The sequence below is a fragment of the Elephantulus edwardii genome, unplaced genomic scaffold (assembly GCF_000299155.1).
Source record: "Elephantulus edwardii isolate Elephantulus edwardi_28Jun2011 unplaced genomic scaffold, EleEdw1.0 scaffold00273, whole genome shotgun sequence".
Classification (NCBI taxonomy): domain Eukaryota; kingdom Metazoa; phylum Chordata; class Mammalia; order Macroscelidea; family Macroscelididae; genus Elephantulus; species Elephantulus edwardii.
In genome coordinates this window covers 3,143,531-3,166,052 of record NW_006400023.1, presented here as the reverse complement: position 1 = coordinate 3,166,052, position 22,522 = coordinate 3,143,531, and the positions used below count along the sequence as shown (strand labels likewise).

Below are 22,522 nucleotides of genomic sequence, written 5' to 3'. Positions count from 1 at the left end.
GGAAGGAGTAATGAAAGGCAAGCTACAGGTTCTAAAATAATTTATAACTGATGGCTGAAAATTGTCATTGCTTCTACGTAGCCTGGTAGCTTTGCTGTAAAAGGACATTCCGTGTCAGAAAGTCTGGATAAAATCAGTTCTAAAACAAAATCCACTTCTGGGTTACTATTAGCACTGGCGGGCTTGCATGTGACCCTTTGTGGTTAAAACTCTTAGATGGTGGAATGCCTAATGAACATTTTGTGTCTCAATTATTAAAATCCCTACTCTGGGTTTAGTCACATGAGCTTCTCCAAACACTTCCCCCAATATCCAGGCATGTGACAGATCATGGGAGACTAGCTCAGTGTCCAAACCACACTTTATTCTATTAATACAAGTAGGAGGAAAAGATACTCCTAGGTATAGAGCAGATAATACACTTGGTTCTAAATTCCATTTCTAGTTCAGTTGCCTAGAAATATCCATGATTTTTAAAATCATAGGCATGTATATGATTTGTAATATATGCTAATTGATCACAAGGTCTTCAAGGGAAATCTGGTCCAGACCTAAACGGCTTAAAGTTCCCCACTCTGAACTCCTTTTAGTTCAAAGAACATTCTAGGAGAAGGCACCCAGAGATGCCTTTATGATCTCAAACCCCAGCTCTTGCCCCTCTCCCAAGGACTTGGGCAATTCCCCTCTGGTCAGAAGGTCTCTTCTGATTTTATGATTTTACTCAGATGTGTCATGATCAGGAGGAGACTGACAGGGAAGATGCTGAGTGATCAAAGCCCTGTGATTTCTGATTCCTGAAATGATAGTCACACTGTGCTTTATTTTTGTTTGAATCTGTCTAGATGTGGGTGTTTGTTGTTTAGGAACTGGAAAGGAATGATAAGCCGCAATCAAGATCACACAACACAAGAAACTTTACAAAAGGAAAAAATATTTTGTTTTAAAATCTTTGCTACATGTCATTATTTTTGCCACTGTAAGGCTTAGCACAGATGCCAGCAGTACAGAAATGGCCAACAAGAAAACAAATCAAAAATAAAACCCTGAAGGAAGAGCAGAAACAAAACCCCCAGAGCATCTTCTCCCTCCCCTCCCCTTCCCCAAAACCCCATAATAACTGTACATTATAGTCTTGATCACATTTAAAAACAGTCGATTATTAAAAAACAAGATTCCATTGGAAACTCAACTTTTTGGTTTCTTCAACTGTGGTATAAATATATATATGTATACTGTATGTGTGCATATAGAATAAAAAAATAAACTGTCCCCACTTTGACTCCATTACCTGGCACCAGACTGGAGACAAAAGGGAGGGAAACCTCAGTAAATGACCTTCCCTTCGCCTCTCCAAGGCCGCCTGTGCTCTTCAGTCCCCTATGGCTACATTAAAATGTCTTCTATTAATTCAGCTTTGCACTTAAGATATTAGCCTAAACCAACTTAAAAAAAAGGCTGTTACACATAATTGTTACCTGAGGAAGGTAAAGGGTGATAGTAACCTGTATCTGCATTTATATGGCTATAATTAATTACTAAGGGAGCCTGTTGGGATGATAGGCCAGGCCCAGTGATCACATGAATCCATTGTACCCTCTGAAGACTGGAGGGAGAGCAAAGAGGAAAAGAATTACAGGTGCATGAGACCTAAATCTCCATTTCTTGTCAGACTAAATACTGAGGATGGGATGAAAAGAAGCTATTTTGCAAGAGGGCTTGGTATTTGGTTTACATCCCAACAGTGAAATTTTTTACTCATATTATTCATCCAAGAAGTTGAGTTTCCATGCAGAAATAAGCTCTACAGAACACACATTATATGTGATTCTGATAGAAAATGCAGCATTATCTTTATGGCCACATCCAGGATTTCTCAAAGTGTTTATCTTGCCAGCTCCTTTCTGTAATGTTTGCAGATCTTCCGTACACAGTGAGAGCACCAAAAGCAGGGATGACCCAGTTTGATGAGATACCAACCATAGAAACAGAAGACTTTATACATTTGCTCACAGTTACTTATTATCTGGGCATAGATGTGAGTGCAGCAAAGACATTTAGTTTTAACGCTCTTTGGCTGCAATACTAAGTGGAAATACCTGGGAGCGTTAACTCCTTAGGACTCTTTAAAAAACACACAAAAAGACAAAAGATAAAACTCTGGGACAAATTTTGCATAACTCCCTAACAGGGAGAAAAGGAAGAAATACATCCATACACATACACACTTCTCTCACACACACATACCCCTTTCACACACTGTTTCTCCTTCCCTAACACAAATTTCTTTCCAGAGGAACTGCTCATAGGCAGCAGAAAGAGCCTATGCTCACTTCCTAAATCCCATATTTATCTACCGTGTTTCATGATCCTCAAATATGAGGACAATTCTCTTCTCCTTCATCCTATTTTGTTTCTTTCCAAAAACATGCCATGGTATCTAAGGCAAATAGTGGGTGTTCAGGTTCCTCTTACCTATCACCCTAACCTGTGATCATAGCACAAATTATCTCTGCACAAAACACTGGTCAAGAGGCATGAGGAAAAGTATCCTTTACATTATCCAGCCTCAATTTTTTTGAAGGGTCCCAAAAGTCTGGGAATTCATTCCACAGCATATATAAATGTTCTCTCAGAGAGGCAGGAGGGTTAGGAAAGGCCAGAAAGGAAAAGGGGTACATATTAGGGGTGAGGGAAGGGAAGGGAGAGGAACTTTTATTCTGTTTACAGAAAAGATTTGCTTTTTAAAACAAATAGTGATTTTTCTCCCCCACCCCCTTATCCTCACCCCAATAGTTCTATTCTGAAAACGAGGGAAACATAGTTAAATCAGGAAATTGATCTTCATTGTTGTAGCTGTTGCTCTGGTCTCCCAGCATGGATAGCATCTCCTAATAAGAAAAAAGGAGGAAGTTTAGGTCACACAACTTGAATCCTTACATTTACTGTAGTTCCCTCCCAAAGCTCCCATGTCCCATAGTTTATGACCCCAAAGAATCTCGGCTGTGCTGAGCTCTTCTTTCCACTACCGAACTCCTTTAGACGGCACCTTTGTCCTAGCTTCTGTCTTCCTCCCACATTCCTGACGTGCTTCCTTTTTCAGTGTGCAGTATTTTGAATAAGAGAAAGAATTTTGCTTCCCACATTTAATATAATTTCCTGTAAATTTATGATGAATAATCTTTTTTTTATGATGAATAATATTTTATCCTGTTTTGTTTTCCATCAACAACTGTTTTGCCTTTGTTTTATCAGTCCCTCAAACTAGCTTTCTTTGCCTGCCTAATGTTACTGCATTTACTCTAGCAGTCCCTCAGGACTTGTATAGGTCCTACCTATTTTGTATCCAGAGCTACTCTCAATGTGGGAATAGGCTAAAATAACATGCTTTGTTACCTTTGTATGGTGTTAGATTCAAATCACTAGTTTTGTTTGGTGTGGCTGAAAGCTGTGTATCACACTAAGTTTATCATATTTCCAATCAGTGATCTTTATTACTCCATGTCTACCTTCTGTCTACTATCAACAAAACACATCAATCTGCGCATTCTTAATTCTGTTTCTCCTCTCTGCCCCCTTCTCTCCCAGGTTGTGACTTTCTGAAGTTCTTTCTTCCTAACCTGGAAGACCTCAGGCTGGCCAGGTTGCTGTGCCGATGGCTGCTGAACATGTGGCTCACTGGAACTGGAACGGTGATGAGGCTGCTGGCCCTGCCACTGTGGCCAGACACTCACACCCTCTGCTGTCCTTGTCTGGAATTGTCCTGCAGTCTGTCCAGTCTCAGGAGCTAGAAATACAACAAGGAAGAATAAGAATAAACAACTTCAATTTACTAACTCCACTGGAGAGAAGAAACTCATACACAACTACATGAAAGCTATTAATTTTACCTTCTATCCTTTTTCAAAACTCAGTCTCAAATGAATTTTTCTTCTGTAGGCAGTCTTTCCAAAGAGCCTAATGACCATTTGTATTTCATCCACATTTATTAAATTTATAATAACATGCTTGTGGATATATGTTCTTTTCACATAGGTAGCTTTGAAATTTCCAACAGACCTTTACCTTCCAGACAAGACATTTGCATTTTCCCTCAAATAGGCTGATGCACCCAAGACACAGGCAAACAATTTTAACTGCCAAATCCTTTTTTTAGTGGTGTGATCTCCCTGTTACCCTCTTGTCATCTGAACTCACCAAAGGCAGACCCATGGTTCGTGAGACTAGGGTAGGCAGCAGCACCAGGTGATGTAGTAGAAGCACCAGGGAGAGACATGGGACTGAAAGAGGACGGAGTTTGAAAGTTGCCCACAGCAAACTGGGGAGAACGAGTCTTGGCTGTAGCCTGGGAAGTCACTTGCTAAAGGACAGAAAAGAACAGGGAGCAACAAATGGAATTACTGCATATACCACTCCTAGCAGAGTTCCTGCTATCCCTCTGCCAATCAGTATATCACTTGGAGCCAAGTCCATGACTTACTACCTACTATATAATTCTTTTAATGAACTTCCTATCTCTCTGACACTAATTTTTTTGGCAGCTGTGATAAAGTACAGAAGCAAAAGATAGGTTTAATAAAAACCACACACTTAATGTGGTAAGAATGAAATGAGATTTAAGTAAAAGTATTTTTTGTTGTTAAGTGAAAGTATTTTATAAACTATATCTATAAAAAAATCTAGAAGTATTAACAAGGGCAGATTATTATCTATGAGTGAAATACTTTACATTTTATTATTTACTCTGTAATGCCGTAATTTGTTCCTAACATCTGTATTAATTAAGCATTTTCACCTTTTCACAATGGCAGCTTGCTTCCAGAAACCCTATGAAGCTGGACAAAGGATGAAAGTCACACAGTTGTCGAGGACTTTCTTTCATAGGGTTGCTAAGAGTCACCAACGACTTGATGGCACTTAACGACATAGAGAGAGACCAGTTGGCCTAGTGGACCAAAAGTGATGTTACCAAGCCAAAGGTGGGTCACCCTAATCTGCAGCCCTAAGGCCTGTCTTTAATTGTTTTAGGTGAAACATTCTTCTAGGTTGTATAGCCCTGGTGTGTCCACTTGCTGTACAGAGGTAACTTGTGGTCACTGTGAAGTTGAACACTGTGACACTGACGTGTCAAATGTGATAATGGTTACCCATGGTGGACAGTGTTTGGTAGCATTCCCCAGTTAAAACAAGCTTGGAAGCAGGATAAATAGCTTGCCTCTTGGAAACCCTATGAACCTGGAGAAAAGATGAAAGTCACACAGGTGTCGAGGACTTTCGTTCAGAGGGTCGCTATGAGTCACCAACGACTCAAAAGAAATTAACAACAACATAATGGTAAGAAATACTTAGGAGTGAAGGGGATTTTTAAAAAATAATTTAATTTCACCACCAGAGTCCTTATGGTGAATATTACCTGCTGAATAGTTTCTAGTTCTTATTTTGCTATTTTTTTCTTTTTCTTATCATACTTCATATGTAACTATTTTAGAGCCGTTTTTGGCTTTTTCTTAAAGCATCAAAAGTGTTTCACTGTGATTTTTCCCCCCGTTGCTGCACATTTGCTTTTGGGTTTTTTAATTTAAAATATTGCTTGTGCAATGTTGCCATTATAATAATAATAATAATACATTTGAAAAATTACTTGCTTTGGGCTTAATAGATTTTTCTTTTCTTTTTTTTGTCTTACCCCTTCCCCCTTGTTGTGTACCACTGAATCAGATCCGACAGGCACAGGAGGAGATTGCCCCTCCTTCTCCAGCGACACATCTGGTGGATTCAAACCACATGCTTTTGGGATTGCAACACAGCTTCTTGCTACTAGGCCACCAGACCTCTCTAGGACTTAAGAGATGTTTAAGAATCTCTCACTGTATATTTAGGTGAGCAGGTATCACCATAAGTAAATTAGTATTTAACTGTATCCTTTGTTCTTGTATCCACAAAGTGAAAACTTCTTGGAATATACTCTAAGGAGTAGACTTGAAAATCAAACCTGTTTAAAATGTACTGTGTGAGTAATTCTGATCTAAAGTGGATATGTGAAAAGCATGGACTCCTAAGATCATTTTTGGATTATCTATGGTTTTTATTTTTGGATTATCTACAATTGCCTCTGTAAACATGCTAGAGTCAGCTAAGAATCAGTTCCAACTCGACCATACGTAGTTTTAATTATCAATTTGCTCTAATAAAGATGAAAACAGGACAGGAGTGAATGGGAAATTAAAAGGAATTAATAACAACAATTTTATTCATACAGGGGGAAAAAACTAAGCAAAGGGCAATATACAGGACAGCCAAATGAGACACTTTACCTGGGCAGAAAAGCTGGGGCGGGTGCTAGGGGTCCAAGTTGGAACTGCTCCCTGGGTGGGGTTAGAGTGGCGGGAAATCTGGGCCAACATCTGCCCTGCAGAAGTGGATGGCTGGACTATGGTTACAGGAGGGGCCAGACCACTATTCCTAGGAATGAACAAATAATGAAATAAAGGATTAAAAGGTTTCATTCATCACAGGAACTAAGAGTCAAAGCATAATCTAGTGCTATCCCTAAATCTCACTGACTCCCTGGAGTTAAGAAAAGTTTGATAACTGAATTTGGAAAAACAAGAAAGACTGACAGTCACACACCAGGACATACAGAATAGAACTGAGAACATGGACAAGAACAGAGAACTAAAAGGAGAGAGAGAGACAGAAAAGTAGTTTGCTTCATCTGAGGCCCTGCAAATTCCACTGTGTTATCTGAATGAAGAACAGAACATGATTCAGCAACTGGACCTCTCACAGCCCTGTGAAGCAGCACACACATAGGGGGCTCACCTGAAATTCTCTGCTGGCTGCCGAGGCGTAGGAGGGAATGTGCTGTTCTGGGAGAACAGCTGTTGGGTGGCAGGGACAGTGCTGGAGGAAATGCCTTTACTTTGATCTGTGGATCAAAAGGAGTTGGAGGGAGCACTAGTCAAGGGACTGAAGTTATTAGTTCCAGCAAGTTCTTATTTATCTATGAGGTATTATGATTAAGTGCAAATAGGTCAAATAAGTCATCTAAATAGAAACGGGAGAACAGAGGGAGATATATACCTGAATTAATGTTGGAGTATATTTCTGAGAACCTTGGATCTCTGTCCTGAGCAAACAGTCCATCTGACTTCTCAAGGGTCTTGCTGTGTTCTGGTCCTGTGGCCGTCACAGGCTGAACAGAGGCCTGTGAGACACAATGATAAAAATAGCCATGAAGCACTTGACAGAATAATCCAAAACCCTAAAATTCACATAGATTCATATACACGTAATGGGTACTAGGGGATATTTTTAAAGGAAATGCTCACCGTCCTCTTCGGGGAAGAAAACAAACACACCTGGGGATGATTGTAGCTGGCCAATCCATCTCTTCCTGGGACCACTTCCAACTCTGTTTGCTGTTGTTGCTGCCTGAAATGGGCAAAAAGATTTGAAAGATAATCTGAAAAAATACTAAAAATTCAAATAAGCAAATAAAAACAGCAAATGGCTGTTCCCTGGGCTAGTGACTATCCAATAAATGATTCTTTTATAATTTCTCACCTGGGAGCCAGCTGCCCTGAGCCCATCTCCAGGGGTAAATTGGCTGTGGGGCCTATTTGTGGCCTTTGAATTGTGCTGGAAAGTGTAGGCCGTGGTTCCTGGCTAGAGTTCCTGGGGAAAAGAGAGGGCAGATAAAACAACAGCAAAAAAAGCAATCTAACCCTGGTGGTACATAAAACTCTATAAAGTCATCTGTAGGTAATCACTAATAAATTGCCCATTAAAATTCTACAGGTCACCTATGACCTCAGGTTCAGCAAGTAATTCATTCAGTGGACAAACTGTTAAAGCCAAGCGTTCATCCTGATTGGGTTCTCCCTGGTTTTAGGTAATTAATACACTGCTGGTATCTGTGTGTATATGTGCGAGTACATGTGCACACACACATGCAATGAAGAGGAGTTAATAGGGAAAAAAGCAGAGGAAAAGAGAAAGACACATAGGGACTGGAACAGGAAAACTCTGGGGGGGGAATTAATCAACTGTTGATATAAATTTACAAATACGCATTAACTGGGGATAAAAGAGGCTAAGAACACATGCCAACTACTGATGATGAATGATACAAAGTTCTTCCAATAAATTCTAAGCCACTATACATAGTAACTTTATTTGCTCCATAAATATAATTCTAGATAGGTATTACATGTGACTTTATAGGCTATGAGTACACAATAATTACACACAGGCATAATTAACATGGCTCAATCTTTGACTACTTGTTATTCTTATTGTTGTTGGATTTTGTTGAGTTGTTTTCAACTCATAATGACCTATACAACAGAAAAGAACCAACCTACAGGGTTTTGTCAGCCACAGGTTTTACAGGAGTAACTTTCATGGAGTAACCTGAAAGGTTCTAACTGCCAAAGTTTGTTACCAGCTGAGTGTTTAACTGCTTGGGACACCAGAGCTCCTTGGTAGTATTTTTATAGATTTTTTTTTTCCATGTTAAACTATAATCTAACTGAAGACAAAAACTGTATGTACACATAGTCTCTAGATTATGAACAAGACTTGTTCCTTTGTCTCAGAATATGTAGGTCAGCCAGAACAAGTGCTTATGGGGTTTGTCTGGAGGGGAGAAGGGCTGAAAGGTTAACTTAATTATTTGCAGCAACAAAAAGAATGGAAGAGAGAAAACTTGAGTCTAAGACAAGAGGAAGACAATGGCTCTGGCTCAACCAGTGAGAATGTGCTCAATCCACTCCTCAGTCTTAACTCTAGAAGCCTGGCAGGTAGCAGCCAAAGATGAGGATTTTTCAAACGTTAAGTTCATTCATGGCGATGAGAAAGGGATCTTCTCTGTCTCCAGCCCCTCTAGCACAGACACACATACTGCCATCTAGAGTGTTCAGGTATGCAGCACGTGGGCACACTTGTACCTGATTCACTCGGATTGGTGTGTAGTTACTCTCCTGAGCAAATCTCCATATTCTCCCGACCCAGTCTCAGCATTCTCCAAGAAATCTAGACCTCCATCCTCCAACATCACCCAGGTTGTCACCATCAGAACTGTCTGTTGTCTGATATAATGTCCACACTACAGAAGCTCAGCTCTGGATCTCCCACAATTGTGAGACTTATAAACACCATGTGCAGTACCACACAGACCCCTTCATGTGGCTGTCATTATTAAGCCCTATTTTAGTACAAGAAAAGGCTCAAAGTCTTTTATGATTTTGAAGATACATATGTAAGCAAGTGAAGGTGACTGTGATACACAATTTGTTTCAAGTAAAGGCTGGTTCAATTCTTTCAAAATGCGAGAACATTTATTTAGTATTAAAGCAGGCATCCCTTTTCGCCTGCTCAGATGGCAACTGACCACATAGCTCTGAATATGTATGGCTCTCCACAGTCCTGCCAATAATCCAATCTTACACTTCAAAACCTTGAATTCCTACTCCAGGGCTGCGATCAATAATGATCTCATTCTGAATACTATGATGAAATTACCAAATTGTAAATATTCATGTCTGTTATTGTTTCTTTTCATTGGTCAAAGCCAGGTTTGAAGCCTTCTAGTAAAGACAAATAACACTAAAATCATAATAAAAAGAGGAGGGGAAAGAGCAAGCACTGTGATCCTTAAAACACATTATCGAACACCTAGACAAAGGCAATTTTTGGGCTCAAGATGTGTGATTTAACTGATATTTTCTTTTTCATTCTCCAATCTTCCCAAAGGTCATTAAGTGAAAAGAAAAGGACTGACAGATTTCTTCCATTTATGTTCTTTTTGATCCACATTCAAAAGTTCAATAGACTACTGTGATAAAGCCTCAAAATGTACATTTCCTAAGAACAAGTCCTGTTTTCATGATCTGAAACTGTTTTCTTATCCCAGAAATGAAATAAACCCTTACCCTAGTCTTCCATTTCCTTATTTGAATTAGTCCACTTGAAGGCTAGCTAACTCAGACTTGGGGCAGATATGAGGAGAAGCACACTCTTGAGAACTGTCAAAATTTTTATCAGAGGTCTGCTCAAACATGAATAATAACACAAGTACCAAGATCTCATTCTTAATAAATGGTTGATCAGAAAGTGCATTTTAACTGATCCCACCATTTCTTAACATTGATGAGTTTGGTTATCTAATAATGATTTATTGTTAGGTGCTACGGAGTCAAGTAAGACTCACAGCGGCCCTATGAACAACAGATATGAACCTGGTCCTATTTATTCTGTGCCGTTCTGATACTTCCTGACACAGTGAACTGGCTGCAGCAGTCACTGTGTCCATCCACCTGGTCAGAGGGCGGTCCTCTTGTATGCCAACCCTCCACCAATCCCAGCATGATGCCCCTTCCGAGGAATAGCCCCACTCCCAGCAACATGCTCAAAGCATGTGAGATATTAATATTATGATAGTTATCTCTAAGAATCAAGTAAATAGTAAGAAAATTTGAGAAGAAATTATTGATGCCAAGCTGTGGTATGTGCTGTAGCAGCATGTGCAGAAGGATAAGGGACAAAGGCCATTTGGAAGTTCTTTGACATCTGTCTCCACTACTGCACTCTTTTCCCATCAAAATAAGGAGAGTATCTACTCTGTCATGGATAGAGGCACTTCTCCTTGAATTGGTAAGTCAAACTGAGCTTTAAGGTAAATATTGCTAACTCTGTTGCCTGAATGAGACACAGAATTTAAAGACTTGACCTCTTTTCATTTTGGAAGAAATAAATCTTCAATATGATGAATGATTCTACTTGGCTATAGAAAAAGATTCTGCACAATAGCTTTTACTCCTTAAAATGCATAGGCAAGCTATTGATTTTGTTAGCTGAAGAAAAATAGTGGTATCAACAAGCAAGGGAGACCATACTTCTGATATAAATTCACAGAGGGCATCTTGCCACTAAAATGTTGGTTAAGATAGGGAGAGACTTGCATGACAATTTTATAAAAGCAACCAAGCACTAGAATATTTATTTATTTTTTCAAAACAATTTTAATGAGCATTTATAGAGATTTTGGATTTCCATTCATTCATTGCTGCACTTCTTTAAAAAAACCCAACAAACTTGGTGCAACCACGATGAAAAATGGTGTGGCGCTTTCTCAAAAAGGTGGAAATATAGATACCATCTGACCGAGCAATTCCCCTACTGGGAATATACCCTAAAGAGACCATAACTGACATCCAAGCAGATATATGCACACCCATGTTTACCGTGGCTTTGTCACAATAGCAAGGAGTTGAAAACAACCCAAGTGCCCATCAATAAACAAATGGATAGAGAAGCTGTGGTATATTCACACAATGGAATACTATGCTGCATTGAAAAACAAGGAACTCATGCAATATTACTCAAAATGGGTGACCCTGGAGGACATTATGCTGAGTGAAATATCTCAGTCACAAAAGGACAAATACTGCATGGTGCCACTTATAGAATGGGACTGGCATCAGGGTTGGGGTAAGACTGAGAAAAACTGGATAAATTATGTATACTGCATTGAAACAGAGGGAGAGAATAATTTAAAAGCAATATATGATAGGGTATTATGGTTATCACAAGAATCCAGAATTAAGGTTGTATAGTGGAGTGTACTCAGTGGGTACGGGGGGATTGTATACCAATGAAAGGATTTTTCTTTTACTTTTCAAAGAGATGAGCGAACTGGGGGGTGGAGGGGTGGGCAGGGAAGAAAGTGCAACAATGAATGAATGGAAATTCAAAATCTCTGTAAATGTTCACTAAAATTAATAAAATAAAATAAAAATAACTAAAAAAGCCCCCAACAAACTGAAGAAAGTCTTTTTTTCAGAAACTTGAGCTCTTTTACATTTCAAAATCTATATAATTCAATAGAGGCTGGTAGAACCCCAGAGACTATGGTCCTTAGTTACCTTTTGAATCTGGAACAACTCACTCTGACTACAACCCCCTACCCTAACTAAACTGTCAGCCAAACAAGACAGATCTATAAAGTAATCAATACCACCAGGGAAGCCCTTTCTCCTTAGAATAACCAACCATACATGGTCCAAAAAGCAGCATTTGCCCAAAGAGTACTATATCATGGTCGATACTGAAATGAATGTTATTTTTTTAAGAATATACATAAATGAATGAAAAGTCAATCTGCTTTGTAAATTTTCACTAAAATCACAATTTAAAAATACAACTTTTTTTAGTTTAAACTATAAACATATCCCAACTCTGTATAATACATAAATGCAAAAAGAAAAGGCCATAAACAACTTCAATAACCATGACCATACATTTGAATCCTAAGTTAAATGTTCTAATTCAACCCACTATTTTATACTGTTAGCTAACAGAGAATTAAACTCTACAAGTTCTAAAAGTTAAATTAGAGATTAATGACTCAGTGTTGTCACTAGGTATTATTCATGCATGCTGAGCATTCATAATGTGATTTCAGGAGCTAGGTTCCAAAGCCAATTCTACAGTAGATTAAAATGGCAAAATGAGCTGACAACTTAGATGCATAAGGAAGACAGAATATCAAAAGGACTGACAGCAGCAAGCACAGGCAGGTACACAAAGAAGCTGGAACTCTCATTCACTGCTAGTAGAAAAGGCAAAATGGTGCAACTGCTTTGGTAAGGGATTTGGTGACCCCACAGGAGTTTAAACATTGTCAGCATAATGTATCTGCACAAAAACTTGTACATGAATATTCATAGTAGCATTACTCCCCAAGAGCCAAAAAATGGACAAAACCTAAATTTTCAATCAACTAATGAATGGATAAGCAAAATATATACAGTATATATAAACAATGGAATAGTACTCAGTAATTAAAAGAAGTGAAATACTGGTATAATATAATCCTTAAATTAAAGAGACCAGTCACAAAATGACTATTTAATGTATGATTCCTTTTATGTGAAATGTCTAAATTAATCAAATTAATAGAACAGAATAGATTAGTGGTAGTATAGGGTGGAGAAAAAGAGACTGGGGATTAAATGTCAGTAAGTTCAAGATTCCTTTTAATAGGGAGAGAAGAAGATGTTGTCAAATTACATAGTGCCAATGGCTGCACTGAACTTTAAGTGGATCAATCATATGTACCCTAAGAAAGCTGTATAAAAAAAGGAGCTGAGGAAAAAACTCAAATAGAATAGAATCAAGAAAGAGAAACAGAAACTAATAAAAGACTGTGATGTATTTTAAAACCTACGTACCTGCAGTCAGTCAATTCTGGGTCTTAACGTATGGTTTTTCTAAAATTAAAGTTTATTGGAACACAGCCTTGTCCATTCATTTCAATTTCTTATGACTATTTCTGTGTTATAACAGCAAAGTTGGGCAGTTGTAATAGAGCACATATGGCCCAAAAAGCATAAAACATTTACTTTCATTCCTTTACAGGAAAAAGTTGGCAGATCCTTGTTCTAGGAAAAAATCCTTCCAGAATCAAACTCAAACTCACTGCTTTAGAGTCACACCTGACTCCAGACTCGTCACTGGGTTTTCCAAGGCTGTAAATCACATGGGATTTTTAAAAAAGTAAACAGTAAAAAAGAATAAAACTCTTTCTAAAAAGTGTGATAAAACGGAAATATAAGCCCTTCAGATCTCAGAGCTTAGTTTCAAAAATTATTTGTTAAAAACCTTACTCAATCTGGATCAACTCTCTAAATCCTGTAAGAAGAGGATGAAGAACTTGAACCTGGTGGAGTTTAATATTGAAAAGGTGAAAGAAAAGTAGACAGCTTGAAGACTAAGCAGATTTGGCCCATGAGAAATCCCAACACTAGAAAAGGCCTTCATGGTACATACTTCACACTGGTGTTGGTACATATGATGTACTCAATTTCATCTGAGTAAGGGTTCTGGAAAGTAAAGGAGCTTGTTCTCATCCAGAGCCATTCTCGGTTCTTAGATCGGAACCGGAACATGACAGACAGCACCTGGCCTTTTAACTTCACCACCTGAAAAATTTTTCATGCCATCAGTGAAATGCACAGCAAATTAATAAAAAAAAAACCCACTTCTACAACAGTAAGAATTATTACTGTCCTTAAAGGACCAGCCTCTTTCAAAATTACTAACAGAACAACATGAGGAACGTAAACTAAGTAAGGAGAAGTCCTGACCACTCCAGAAAAAGCCAAATAAGATTAATTATTATTTCCAAGAGAGAGAAAACTGTCTCCCCACTTTGCTTGGAAATGCCTTAAGGATATGCTCAGGTAGCTTTGTAAGTCTGTACTTAGAAATCTATACATTCAATGATCCCAAATATGGTTTTCATGTGGATATTCAATCCTACACTTCTCCCTAGAACCAGAGAATTCTTGTTTTCTCAATATAAAAACTGAGGTGTCATTAAATAAAATTTAAGTTCATTTTAGGTTTATTTTACTTTTAAGAAAATAATTTTGTTGTTGCTAAGTACAGTTGACTATGACTTATAGTGACCCGAGGAACAACAGATCTGTAATTTATTTTTAGAGTAATTTTTTTAATCACCCTCCCTAACAAAAAAATAATATCAACAACTGGTATTTACTTTAAAATTACTATGTATCAAACCACTGGGCTACATGCTTTATATGTATTATTTTATTTAATCTTTCCAACAACCCTATAAACTAAATACTATTTTTGTACCCTGTATCAGTAAGGACACTACTGGGGTTCAAAGAGGGAAAGTATTTATCTCATATAAACTAAGAGTTACTGCTACTAAAGCCAAGACTAACTTAAAACTAAATTGACCAGATGTACTCAGGAGAGCTAAGGCCTGAAAATCACAATTAAAAGAGTAGATTACAATTAAGAGTCAACTTTTAGTATCTACAAAGAACTCCCTAACATGAATTTTCCTAGCTCTCGTTTTGTCAAATATCTTAAGACAAGTACTTTGGATATGTTAGCTGGATGTGAAATAGTGAGAAGCATCTTAATTGTCACTGCTATGGAGTCAATTAGGACTCACAGCAACCCTATGAGTCAGGACAGATCATATGAGGACAGAGCAGAACTGCCTCATACAGTTTCTGAGGGTTTTTTGGTGTGTTTTTTTATGGAAGTGGAATGCCACATCTTCTCCCTGTAGAGTAGCCTGTGGGTTAATACTGCTGACTTTGTGGTTGGTAGCTTAACCACTGTACAACTCCTTAAGATGATTCCAAAACAAAATGTAAATAAATAGCATGGACATCATCTATTGTTTTAAAGTACTGGTTTCTTAAAAATAGATGTTAACTACTAAAGAATATAAAATTACAGTTCCTGTCATGTATTTATTTAACCAGTAGTCTGTAAATATTTGTGGAATGAAAATAATAGACAAAAATACTTATTTTGATCCAAACCAGGGAAAAGTTACCTGCTGGAAGCTGTCTCTTAGAAGCTGTTGATCTTCTGGATGACAGAATTCCACAATATTCTTTCCTAAGAGCTCCTAGGTGAAGGAGAAAGAAGAGAAAGATACTAAAGTGTTAAGAACATCTACCAGCCTGGTCTTTCAGTTGAGGGCCTGGATTTTATTCTTCCTGCTGCTGCTGTAGAGATACTAACTAAATGTGGAGCTAAAAAAAAAAAAAGAAATGAAGACGGAATATGCTAAGCTGCAAGTCAGTATTTTGTTTTACCGGACCCTTACACATATATTTTAACTATTTATTTACAATTTTGAGGTATATTTTACATAAACAACTCATCATTTTCTAGTGCATAATTTGATGATTTCTTATAAAACTACGCAGCTGTTTACAGTACATTAGTACAATCTACCAGAATTCTTTAGACCAAAATTTCTCCACATCTATCTAGCGTTGATTCCGTTTATACATAAGCCCAACCAACCACTGATTTGTTTCTTGCCTCTTTAGTTTTGTCTTTTCTGGAAATTTAGTATAAATGAATGAAATACTGTCGTTTTGTATTTCTTCACTGAATATATGAATGCATGCATACATAGTTCCTTTTCATTGTTCAATAGTATTCTAACATAATTATACTCACACTGAACTGCTGTTAGGTGCCACTGAGTCAAGTAAGACTCATAGTGACATTATGCACAACAGATCAATTTTGTGCCATCTTCATCACCTCTAACACATGAGCCAAACCTGCACTCCCTATTGTCAATCCATCTGGTTAAGGATCTTCCCATCTTAGGCAACCCTTTATTTTTCCAAGCAAAATATCCCTTTCAAAGAATTAGCCTCTCTTAACATGCCCAAATTATGTGAGAAAAAAATTCGTCATCCTTGCCTCTAAGGAACACTCTGGCTGCAATTTTTCCAAGACAACTCTGTTCTTTTGGCAGTTCATGGGCTATTAAGTACTCTTCTTCAACAGCACAGCTCAAAGGCATTAAATCTCCTGTTTTCTTTATTCACTGTCCAGCTGCACAGAAGTGATGGAAAAGACCATGGCCTAAAAATTAGGCACACCTTAGTCTCCACTGATATCACTGCTTCTCAGTAATTTGTAGAGGTCCCAGACAATGGACTTACCCAATGCAATTGGTCCCTGACCTCCTGATTTCTGGTACCAAGAGTGTAGATTGTAGACCCAATACGAAATTGTTACTATTTCAATCTTTTCTCCACCTTGTGTAACGTTATCAATCCAGCTGTGAGGCTCAGACTTACCTTAGGCTTTCCAGTAATATCCTTGTTATTTAGTGCTTTTAAAAGGGACTTAGCAGCAGACCTGCAGATGTCTCTTAATTTCTTGCTACCATGAGTTTTGATTGTGAATCCAAGTAAGATGAAATTAATGACACCTTCAATTCTTCCTCTCATCAAGATGTTGACTATGAATTAGTCCAGTGGTGAGGACTTTTGTATTCTTGAGATGTACGCCACATTACAGGCTTTGATATTCTGCAGTACAGTGCTTCAAACCTTCTTCACTTTCCACAATCAAGGCCGTGTCATCTGTATAGCACAGGTTGTTGATGAGTCTTCTTCCGATCCTGATTTCACACATTATTCTTCAGAGTCCATATTCTCCAATGATTTGCTCAGCATATAGACTGGGTATGGACAAAGAATACAACCAAAACATAAACCCTTCCTAATTTTAAACCATAAAGTGTAAGTACTCTTGCTTTCTTTGAACAACAGCTTCTTGGTCTAGGAAAAAGTTTCATATTAGCACAATATGTTCTAGGATTCCCATTCTTTTCAATAAATTAGCCATAGATTGTTATAATCCACACAGCCAAATGTCTTTACATAGTCATTTAAACAAAGAGACATTCTACTGGTATTCTCTGCTTTCATTCAGCCAGCATCCATCTGACATCAGCAAAGATATTCCTAGTGCCACAGCCTCTTCTAAACTCACCTTGAATTCTGGAAGTTCTCTATCAATATACTGTTCTAGCCATTTTTGGATGATCATTAGCAATTATTTTGCCTGCATGTGGTACTAATGATATTGTTCAATAATTTCCACAGTCTGTTGGATCACTTTTCTTAGGAATGGGAACAAATATGGAGCTCTTCCAGCCAGCTGGCCAGGCAGCTGTCCTCCAAATTAGACTAGTGAGACAGGGCTGCATCTGTTTGTTGAAATATGCCAAATGGTATTCTATTGATTTCTGGGGTCTTATTTTTTGCCAATGCCTTCAGTGCAATTTAAAGGTCTTCCTTCATTACTATTGGCTCTTGTTCATAGGTACCTTTCTGAAATGTTGCAGAGTCAGCCAGTTCTTTTTAGTATAGTGTCTCTGTGTATTTCTTCCATCTTCTTTAGATACTTTCTGGATCATTAAAGATTTTGCCCATAGCATCTCTCAGTATTGCAATTTGAGTTTTGACATTTGTTTTTCAATTCTTTGAACTTTAGAAATGCTGAGTGAGTTCTTTCCTTTTTATTCTCTAACTCCAGCTCTTTGTACATCATAATATTTTGCTTTGTGTTCTCAGGCTGCCCTTTTAAATCTCCTGTTCATTTCTTTTGACATTTCTTTCCTTTTGTTTTGGCTTCTTGACACTTTACTACAGTTTTAAAGAGTCTCTTCTGACATCCATTTTGGTTTTTCTTCCTCTTCAGTCTTTGCAGTGACCTTCTGCTCTCTTCATGGATGATGTCTTTGATTCACCGATAATTCATCTGGTTATCAGTCATTAGTGTTCAATGCCTCAAATCCATTCTGGAGATGATTTTAAAACTCAGTTTGTATATCTATTTTCAGTTTACGTATCTATTTGCAATTTGATGGACATTTAAATTATTTTCATTCTTTGGAATTCAGAGACTACTACTATAAACATTTGGGTACAAACCTTTGCGTGAATATGTATTTTCATTTCTCTTAAGTAGATACTCAGGAATAGAAATGCCAGGTCAGGAGGTGGGTGTATACTAAAGTCTTCAAGAAACTGTCTAGATATTTTTCTGAAGTGCCTGTGCCATTTAAGATACGTCAGCAACATAGAAAGTTTCAGTTTCTTCACATTTTCACTAGCAGTTAGTTCTCGGTCTTTTTTTTTTTAAATCCCCACTGTAATGGATATATTACTCACCTCACTTACTGCCATATAGTCAGAACTCACATCTGACCCTCCAGCAGGTTTTAAGAGGCTGTAAACAGGAGTTGACATCCTTCTCCCATAGAGCCAATGGTGGACTTGAACCTTTGGGCCAGCAAGCATTAATTCCCACAGACTACTTCACCAGATCTCCCTATATAGTGGTATCTCATTATCATTTTAATTTATATTTTCCTAATGAATGAATTTTCCTAAGTAATGCTGAACATCATTTCATGAGCTTACTAGCCATTCATATTTCTTCTTTGGCAAAATGTTATTCTAATCCTATATCCTTTCCTCCCCTTATATTCATTTTCATTATGTTTCATTCATGTACAATTCCCCCCGACTCCCTCCCAATCCTACGTCCTTTTGTAAAAATTTGGCTGCTTTTCTTCTTGAGTTGCATACAAGCTCACTATATACTGGTGGTGGTGGTGGTACAGAGGTGAGCACAAGATGTCTACTAAAAGTTCAGTTATCTATTAAAAACATACGCCTTTTTCAGATAACTTATAAATATTTCCCCCTCGTTTGTTGCTGGTCTTTTCCTTTTTTAAATGATGTTATTTTCTTGTTGTTGTTATGTATGCTATGTACAATAGCCCTAAAGCCTGCTCTAGCCTGTGCCAATCTTACTGTCTATGACACATCTACCCCCATTACCCCAGTCACTGAGTCAATCCATCTCATCGAAGGTCTTCCTCTCTTGCGCTAACAAGCATGACATCCCCCTCCAAGGACTGGTCCTTCCTTGGTTTGTTTTCTGAAGGGAGCTCTTATGGTCTAGTGGGTAGGGAACTGTGCTGCTAACCCAGGGGTGGTTTCTCTCTGGTAACTTCAATCTACCAACTCTTCCACTGGAGAAAGGGATAATCTCTTCTGTGCAAATGACTGCCTCTGAGAGTCCTGTAGTGGGTCAGTGATGAGTCAGTTCCAACCTTGCAGCAATAAGTTGGTTGGCTGTGTTTTTGGCAAAGTTTCCACAGTAAGGTTCCCATCTGACAATCTGCACACAAACTTCTCTGGGACATTTGTTATATTTATCCTAATCTGGAAAATATTCTCTTTAATTCTATTTCTCATTTTTTATTTTTGGATCATATTTTAGTCTCAAAAAGATGATTTTTTTAAGTAGAAAACTGATCTTATGAACAGTAGCTTTTAGTTTATTCATTACTCTGCTGTTTCACTAAAAGGTGACATAAGGCTCAATACTGTGTTTAAAGAGTATCTCAGGGCAACAGTCTCTAAGAGTTCTCTGTTGGCTATCAATTCCAGCTTATTTGTCCTTCTAAAAAGAGAAAAAAATAATTTTAGTTCTGCATCACATTTTCCTCCCATTCCATCCAGCACTATCTATTGCCACCCAAGTGAGAATGGTCAGTGGTGGCAGGTAGAATGACGTCCTTTTATGAGTAAATATTAGTTCTGATGAAGTAAAATTTATTAACTTTATTTTATGGATTAGGTTTTTAGTGCCATATAAGAAATTTTTGCCTAACTTAAGACCATAGAGATTTTCCTCCTGTTGTTGTTAAGTGCCGTCGAGTTGCTTGCAACTCATAACAACCCTATGTACAACAGACCTAAACTCTGTTCTGTCCTGTGCCAATCTCATTGTCTCCGACACACTCATCCCGATTATCCCAGTCACTGAATCAATCCACCTCATAGAGGGTCTTCCCCTCCTGCGCTGCCCCTCCACCCTCCCAAGCATGATGTCCTTCTCAAAGGACTGGTCTCTCCTTACAACATGACCAAAGTATGTCAGACAAAGACTCAGAATCCTTGCCTCCAAGGAGCAGACTGGTTTAACCCTCTCCAAGATAAATCTGTTTGTTTTCTTAGCAGTCCATGGTACCCTCAAAACTCTTCTCCAACACCAAAGATCAAAGGCATCAATTCTCCTTCTATACTCCGTAGTTACTGTCCAACTCTCTGTTGCGTAACATGTGAATGCAAAGACCATGGCCTGTAACAGATACACCTTAGTCTCCAGAGAGACACCATTGCTCTTCAGTACTTTAGATAGGTCCTGAACAACAGACTTTCCCATCGCAATACGTCTTTTAATTTCCTGGCTGCGGTGCCAAGAGTGTTGATTGTGGAGCCAAGCAGACTAAAGCTGTGAACAATCTTAATCTCTTCATCATCCATCCTGATGCTGCCAATTGGTCCAGTGGTGAGAATCTTTGTCTTCTTGACATTGAGCCTCAATCCATACTGAAGGCTGCAGTCCTTGACCTTCTGCAGCAAGTGCTTCAGGTCCTCCTCAGTTTCAGCAAGCAGGGTTGTGTCATCTGCATATCGCAGATTGTTGGTAGATCTTCCACCAATCCTGATGCCACATTTCTCCTCATAGAGCCCAGCCTCCTGGATGATCTGTTCTGCATACAGGTTGAAAAGGTATGGAGACAGGACACATCCCTGGCAAACGCCCTTCCCAATTTTGAACCACGCAGTGTTTCCTTGCTCTGTTCTGACGACTGCTCTTGATTCAAATATAGGTTTCGCATTAGCATGATCAAGTGTTCTGGGATTCCCATTCTTCTCAGAGTCAGCCACAGTTTGTTATGATCCACACAGTCAAACGCCTTTGCATAATCAATGAAGCAGAGAGAGACATTCTTCTGGTACTCCCTGCTTTCAGCCAAGATCCATCAAACATTAGCTACAATATCCCTAGTACCACGACCACCTCTAAACCCAGCCTGGACTTCTGGCAGTTCTCTGCTGATGTGCAGTTCCAAACGTTTTTGGATAATCTTCAGCAGAATCTTGCTTACATGTGAAATCAATGATATTGTTCTATAGTTTCCACACTCTGTTGGGTCACCCTTCTTTGGAATGGGAACAAATATAGATCTCTTCCAGTCAGTTGGCCAAGTAGTTGTTCTCAAGATTTTTTGGCACAACTTAGTGAGCATGTCCAGGACAGGATCTGTTAGCTGAAATATGTCAATTGGTATACCATCTATTCCCGGGGCCTTATTTTTTGCTATTTCCTTCAAAGCAGCCTGAACTTCTTCCTTCATCACCATAGGCTCTTGCTCATATGTTGTTTCATTAAATTCTTCTGTGTCTACAAATTCCTTTTGCTACAACGACTCAATACAATTCTTTCCATCTTCTTTTAATACTTCCTGGATCATTTAATATTCTGTCTAAAGCATCCTTGATTATAGCAACTCGAGGTTTGAATGCGTTCTTCAGTTCCTTGAGCTTAAGAAATGCTGAGCGAGTTTGGACCTTTTTGTTTTTTTGCTTCCGGTTCTTTTCCGTTTTCTTTTTATGTTTTACTTTGTCATTCCGTGTTGCCTTTTGAAATCTTCTGTTCAGCTCTTTAGTATCTTGAATTCTTCCTTGTGCTTTGGCTTCTCTGAGCTCCAGTGCAATATTCAGAGTTTCTTCTGACATCCATTTTGGTCTTTTCTTCCGCTTCTGTCCTAGAAGGTTCATAATTTTTGCTGCTGCATTTAGGTTTGCCAGTTGAGTTTTGTGTATATAATAAGGTAAGGGCTAAAATTAGTTTTGAGAATTTTTGTTGTTTGGGGGTATTTTTGGAGAGTAAGCTATTAAATCATTCCAACATTTTTTGGAAAGGTTTATCCCATTGAAATGTTCTAGTGCCTTTGTTGAAAATCACTTGATCATAAATGAGGCAACAGACTTTCTATTCTGTTCCACTAGTTTATAGAACTATCCTCATCCAACACTATACTTTCTTTATAACTATAATGTCATAATAATGTCGAAACTAGTAGTAAAAAGGTTTAACTCTGTTGTTTTTTCAAAACCTCTGCACATAGCCATAACCAGAAATAACCCCTGGTTAAAATTTTATATAATAATTTACATCTCAACTGAGGTATAGGTGTCTTGTTAATAAAACCCAAGAAACAAAAAATATTGTAACTAATTCTACATTTGCCTATTTTCTGGGTCACCTGTCATCTAGTGATTATGTA

The 22,522-nt window shown here is 38.2% G+C and overlaps 1 protein-coding gene across 1 annotated transcript in view; it reads right to left on the bottom strand.

Moving 5' to 3' along the window:
- Positions 1–2,795: 2,795 nt before the first annotated feature.
- The window catches only part of ARNT (aryl hydrocarbon receptor nuclear translocator), a 66,585-nt gene continuing 46,858 nt past the window's right edge, over positions 2,796–22,522 (bottom strand). Inside the window, 10 exon segments of the mRNA XM_006900123.1 lie at positions 2,796–2,888; positions 3,618–3,784; positions 4,195–4,357; positions 6,312–6,459; positions 6,820–6,925; positions 7,081–7,204; positions 7,359–7,431; positions 7,564–7,674; positions 13,831–13,982; positions 15,386–15,460. Coding sequence (XP_006900185.1) covers positions 2,796–2,888; positions 3,618–3,784; positions 4,195–4,357; positions 6,312–6,459; positions 6,820–6,925; positions 7,081–7,204; positions 7,359–7,431; positions 7,564–7,674; positions 13,831–13,982; positions 15,386–15,460 — 1,212 coding nt within the window.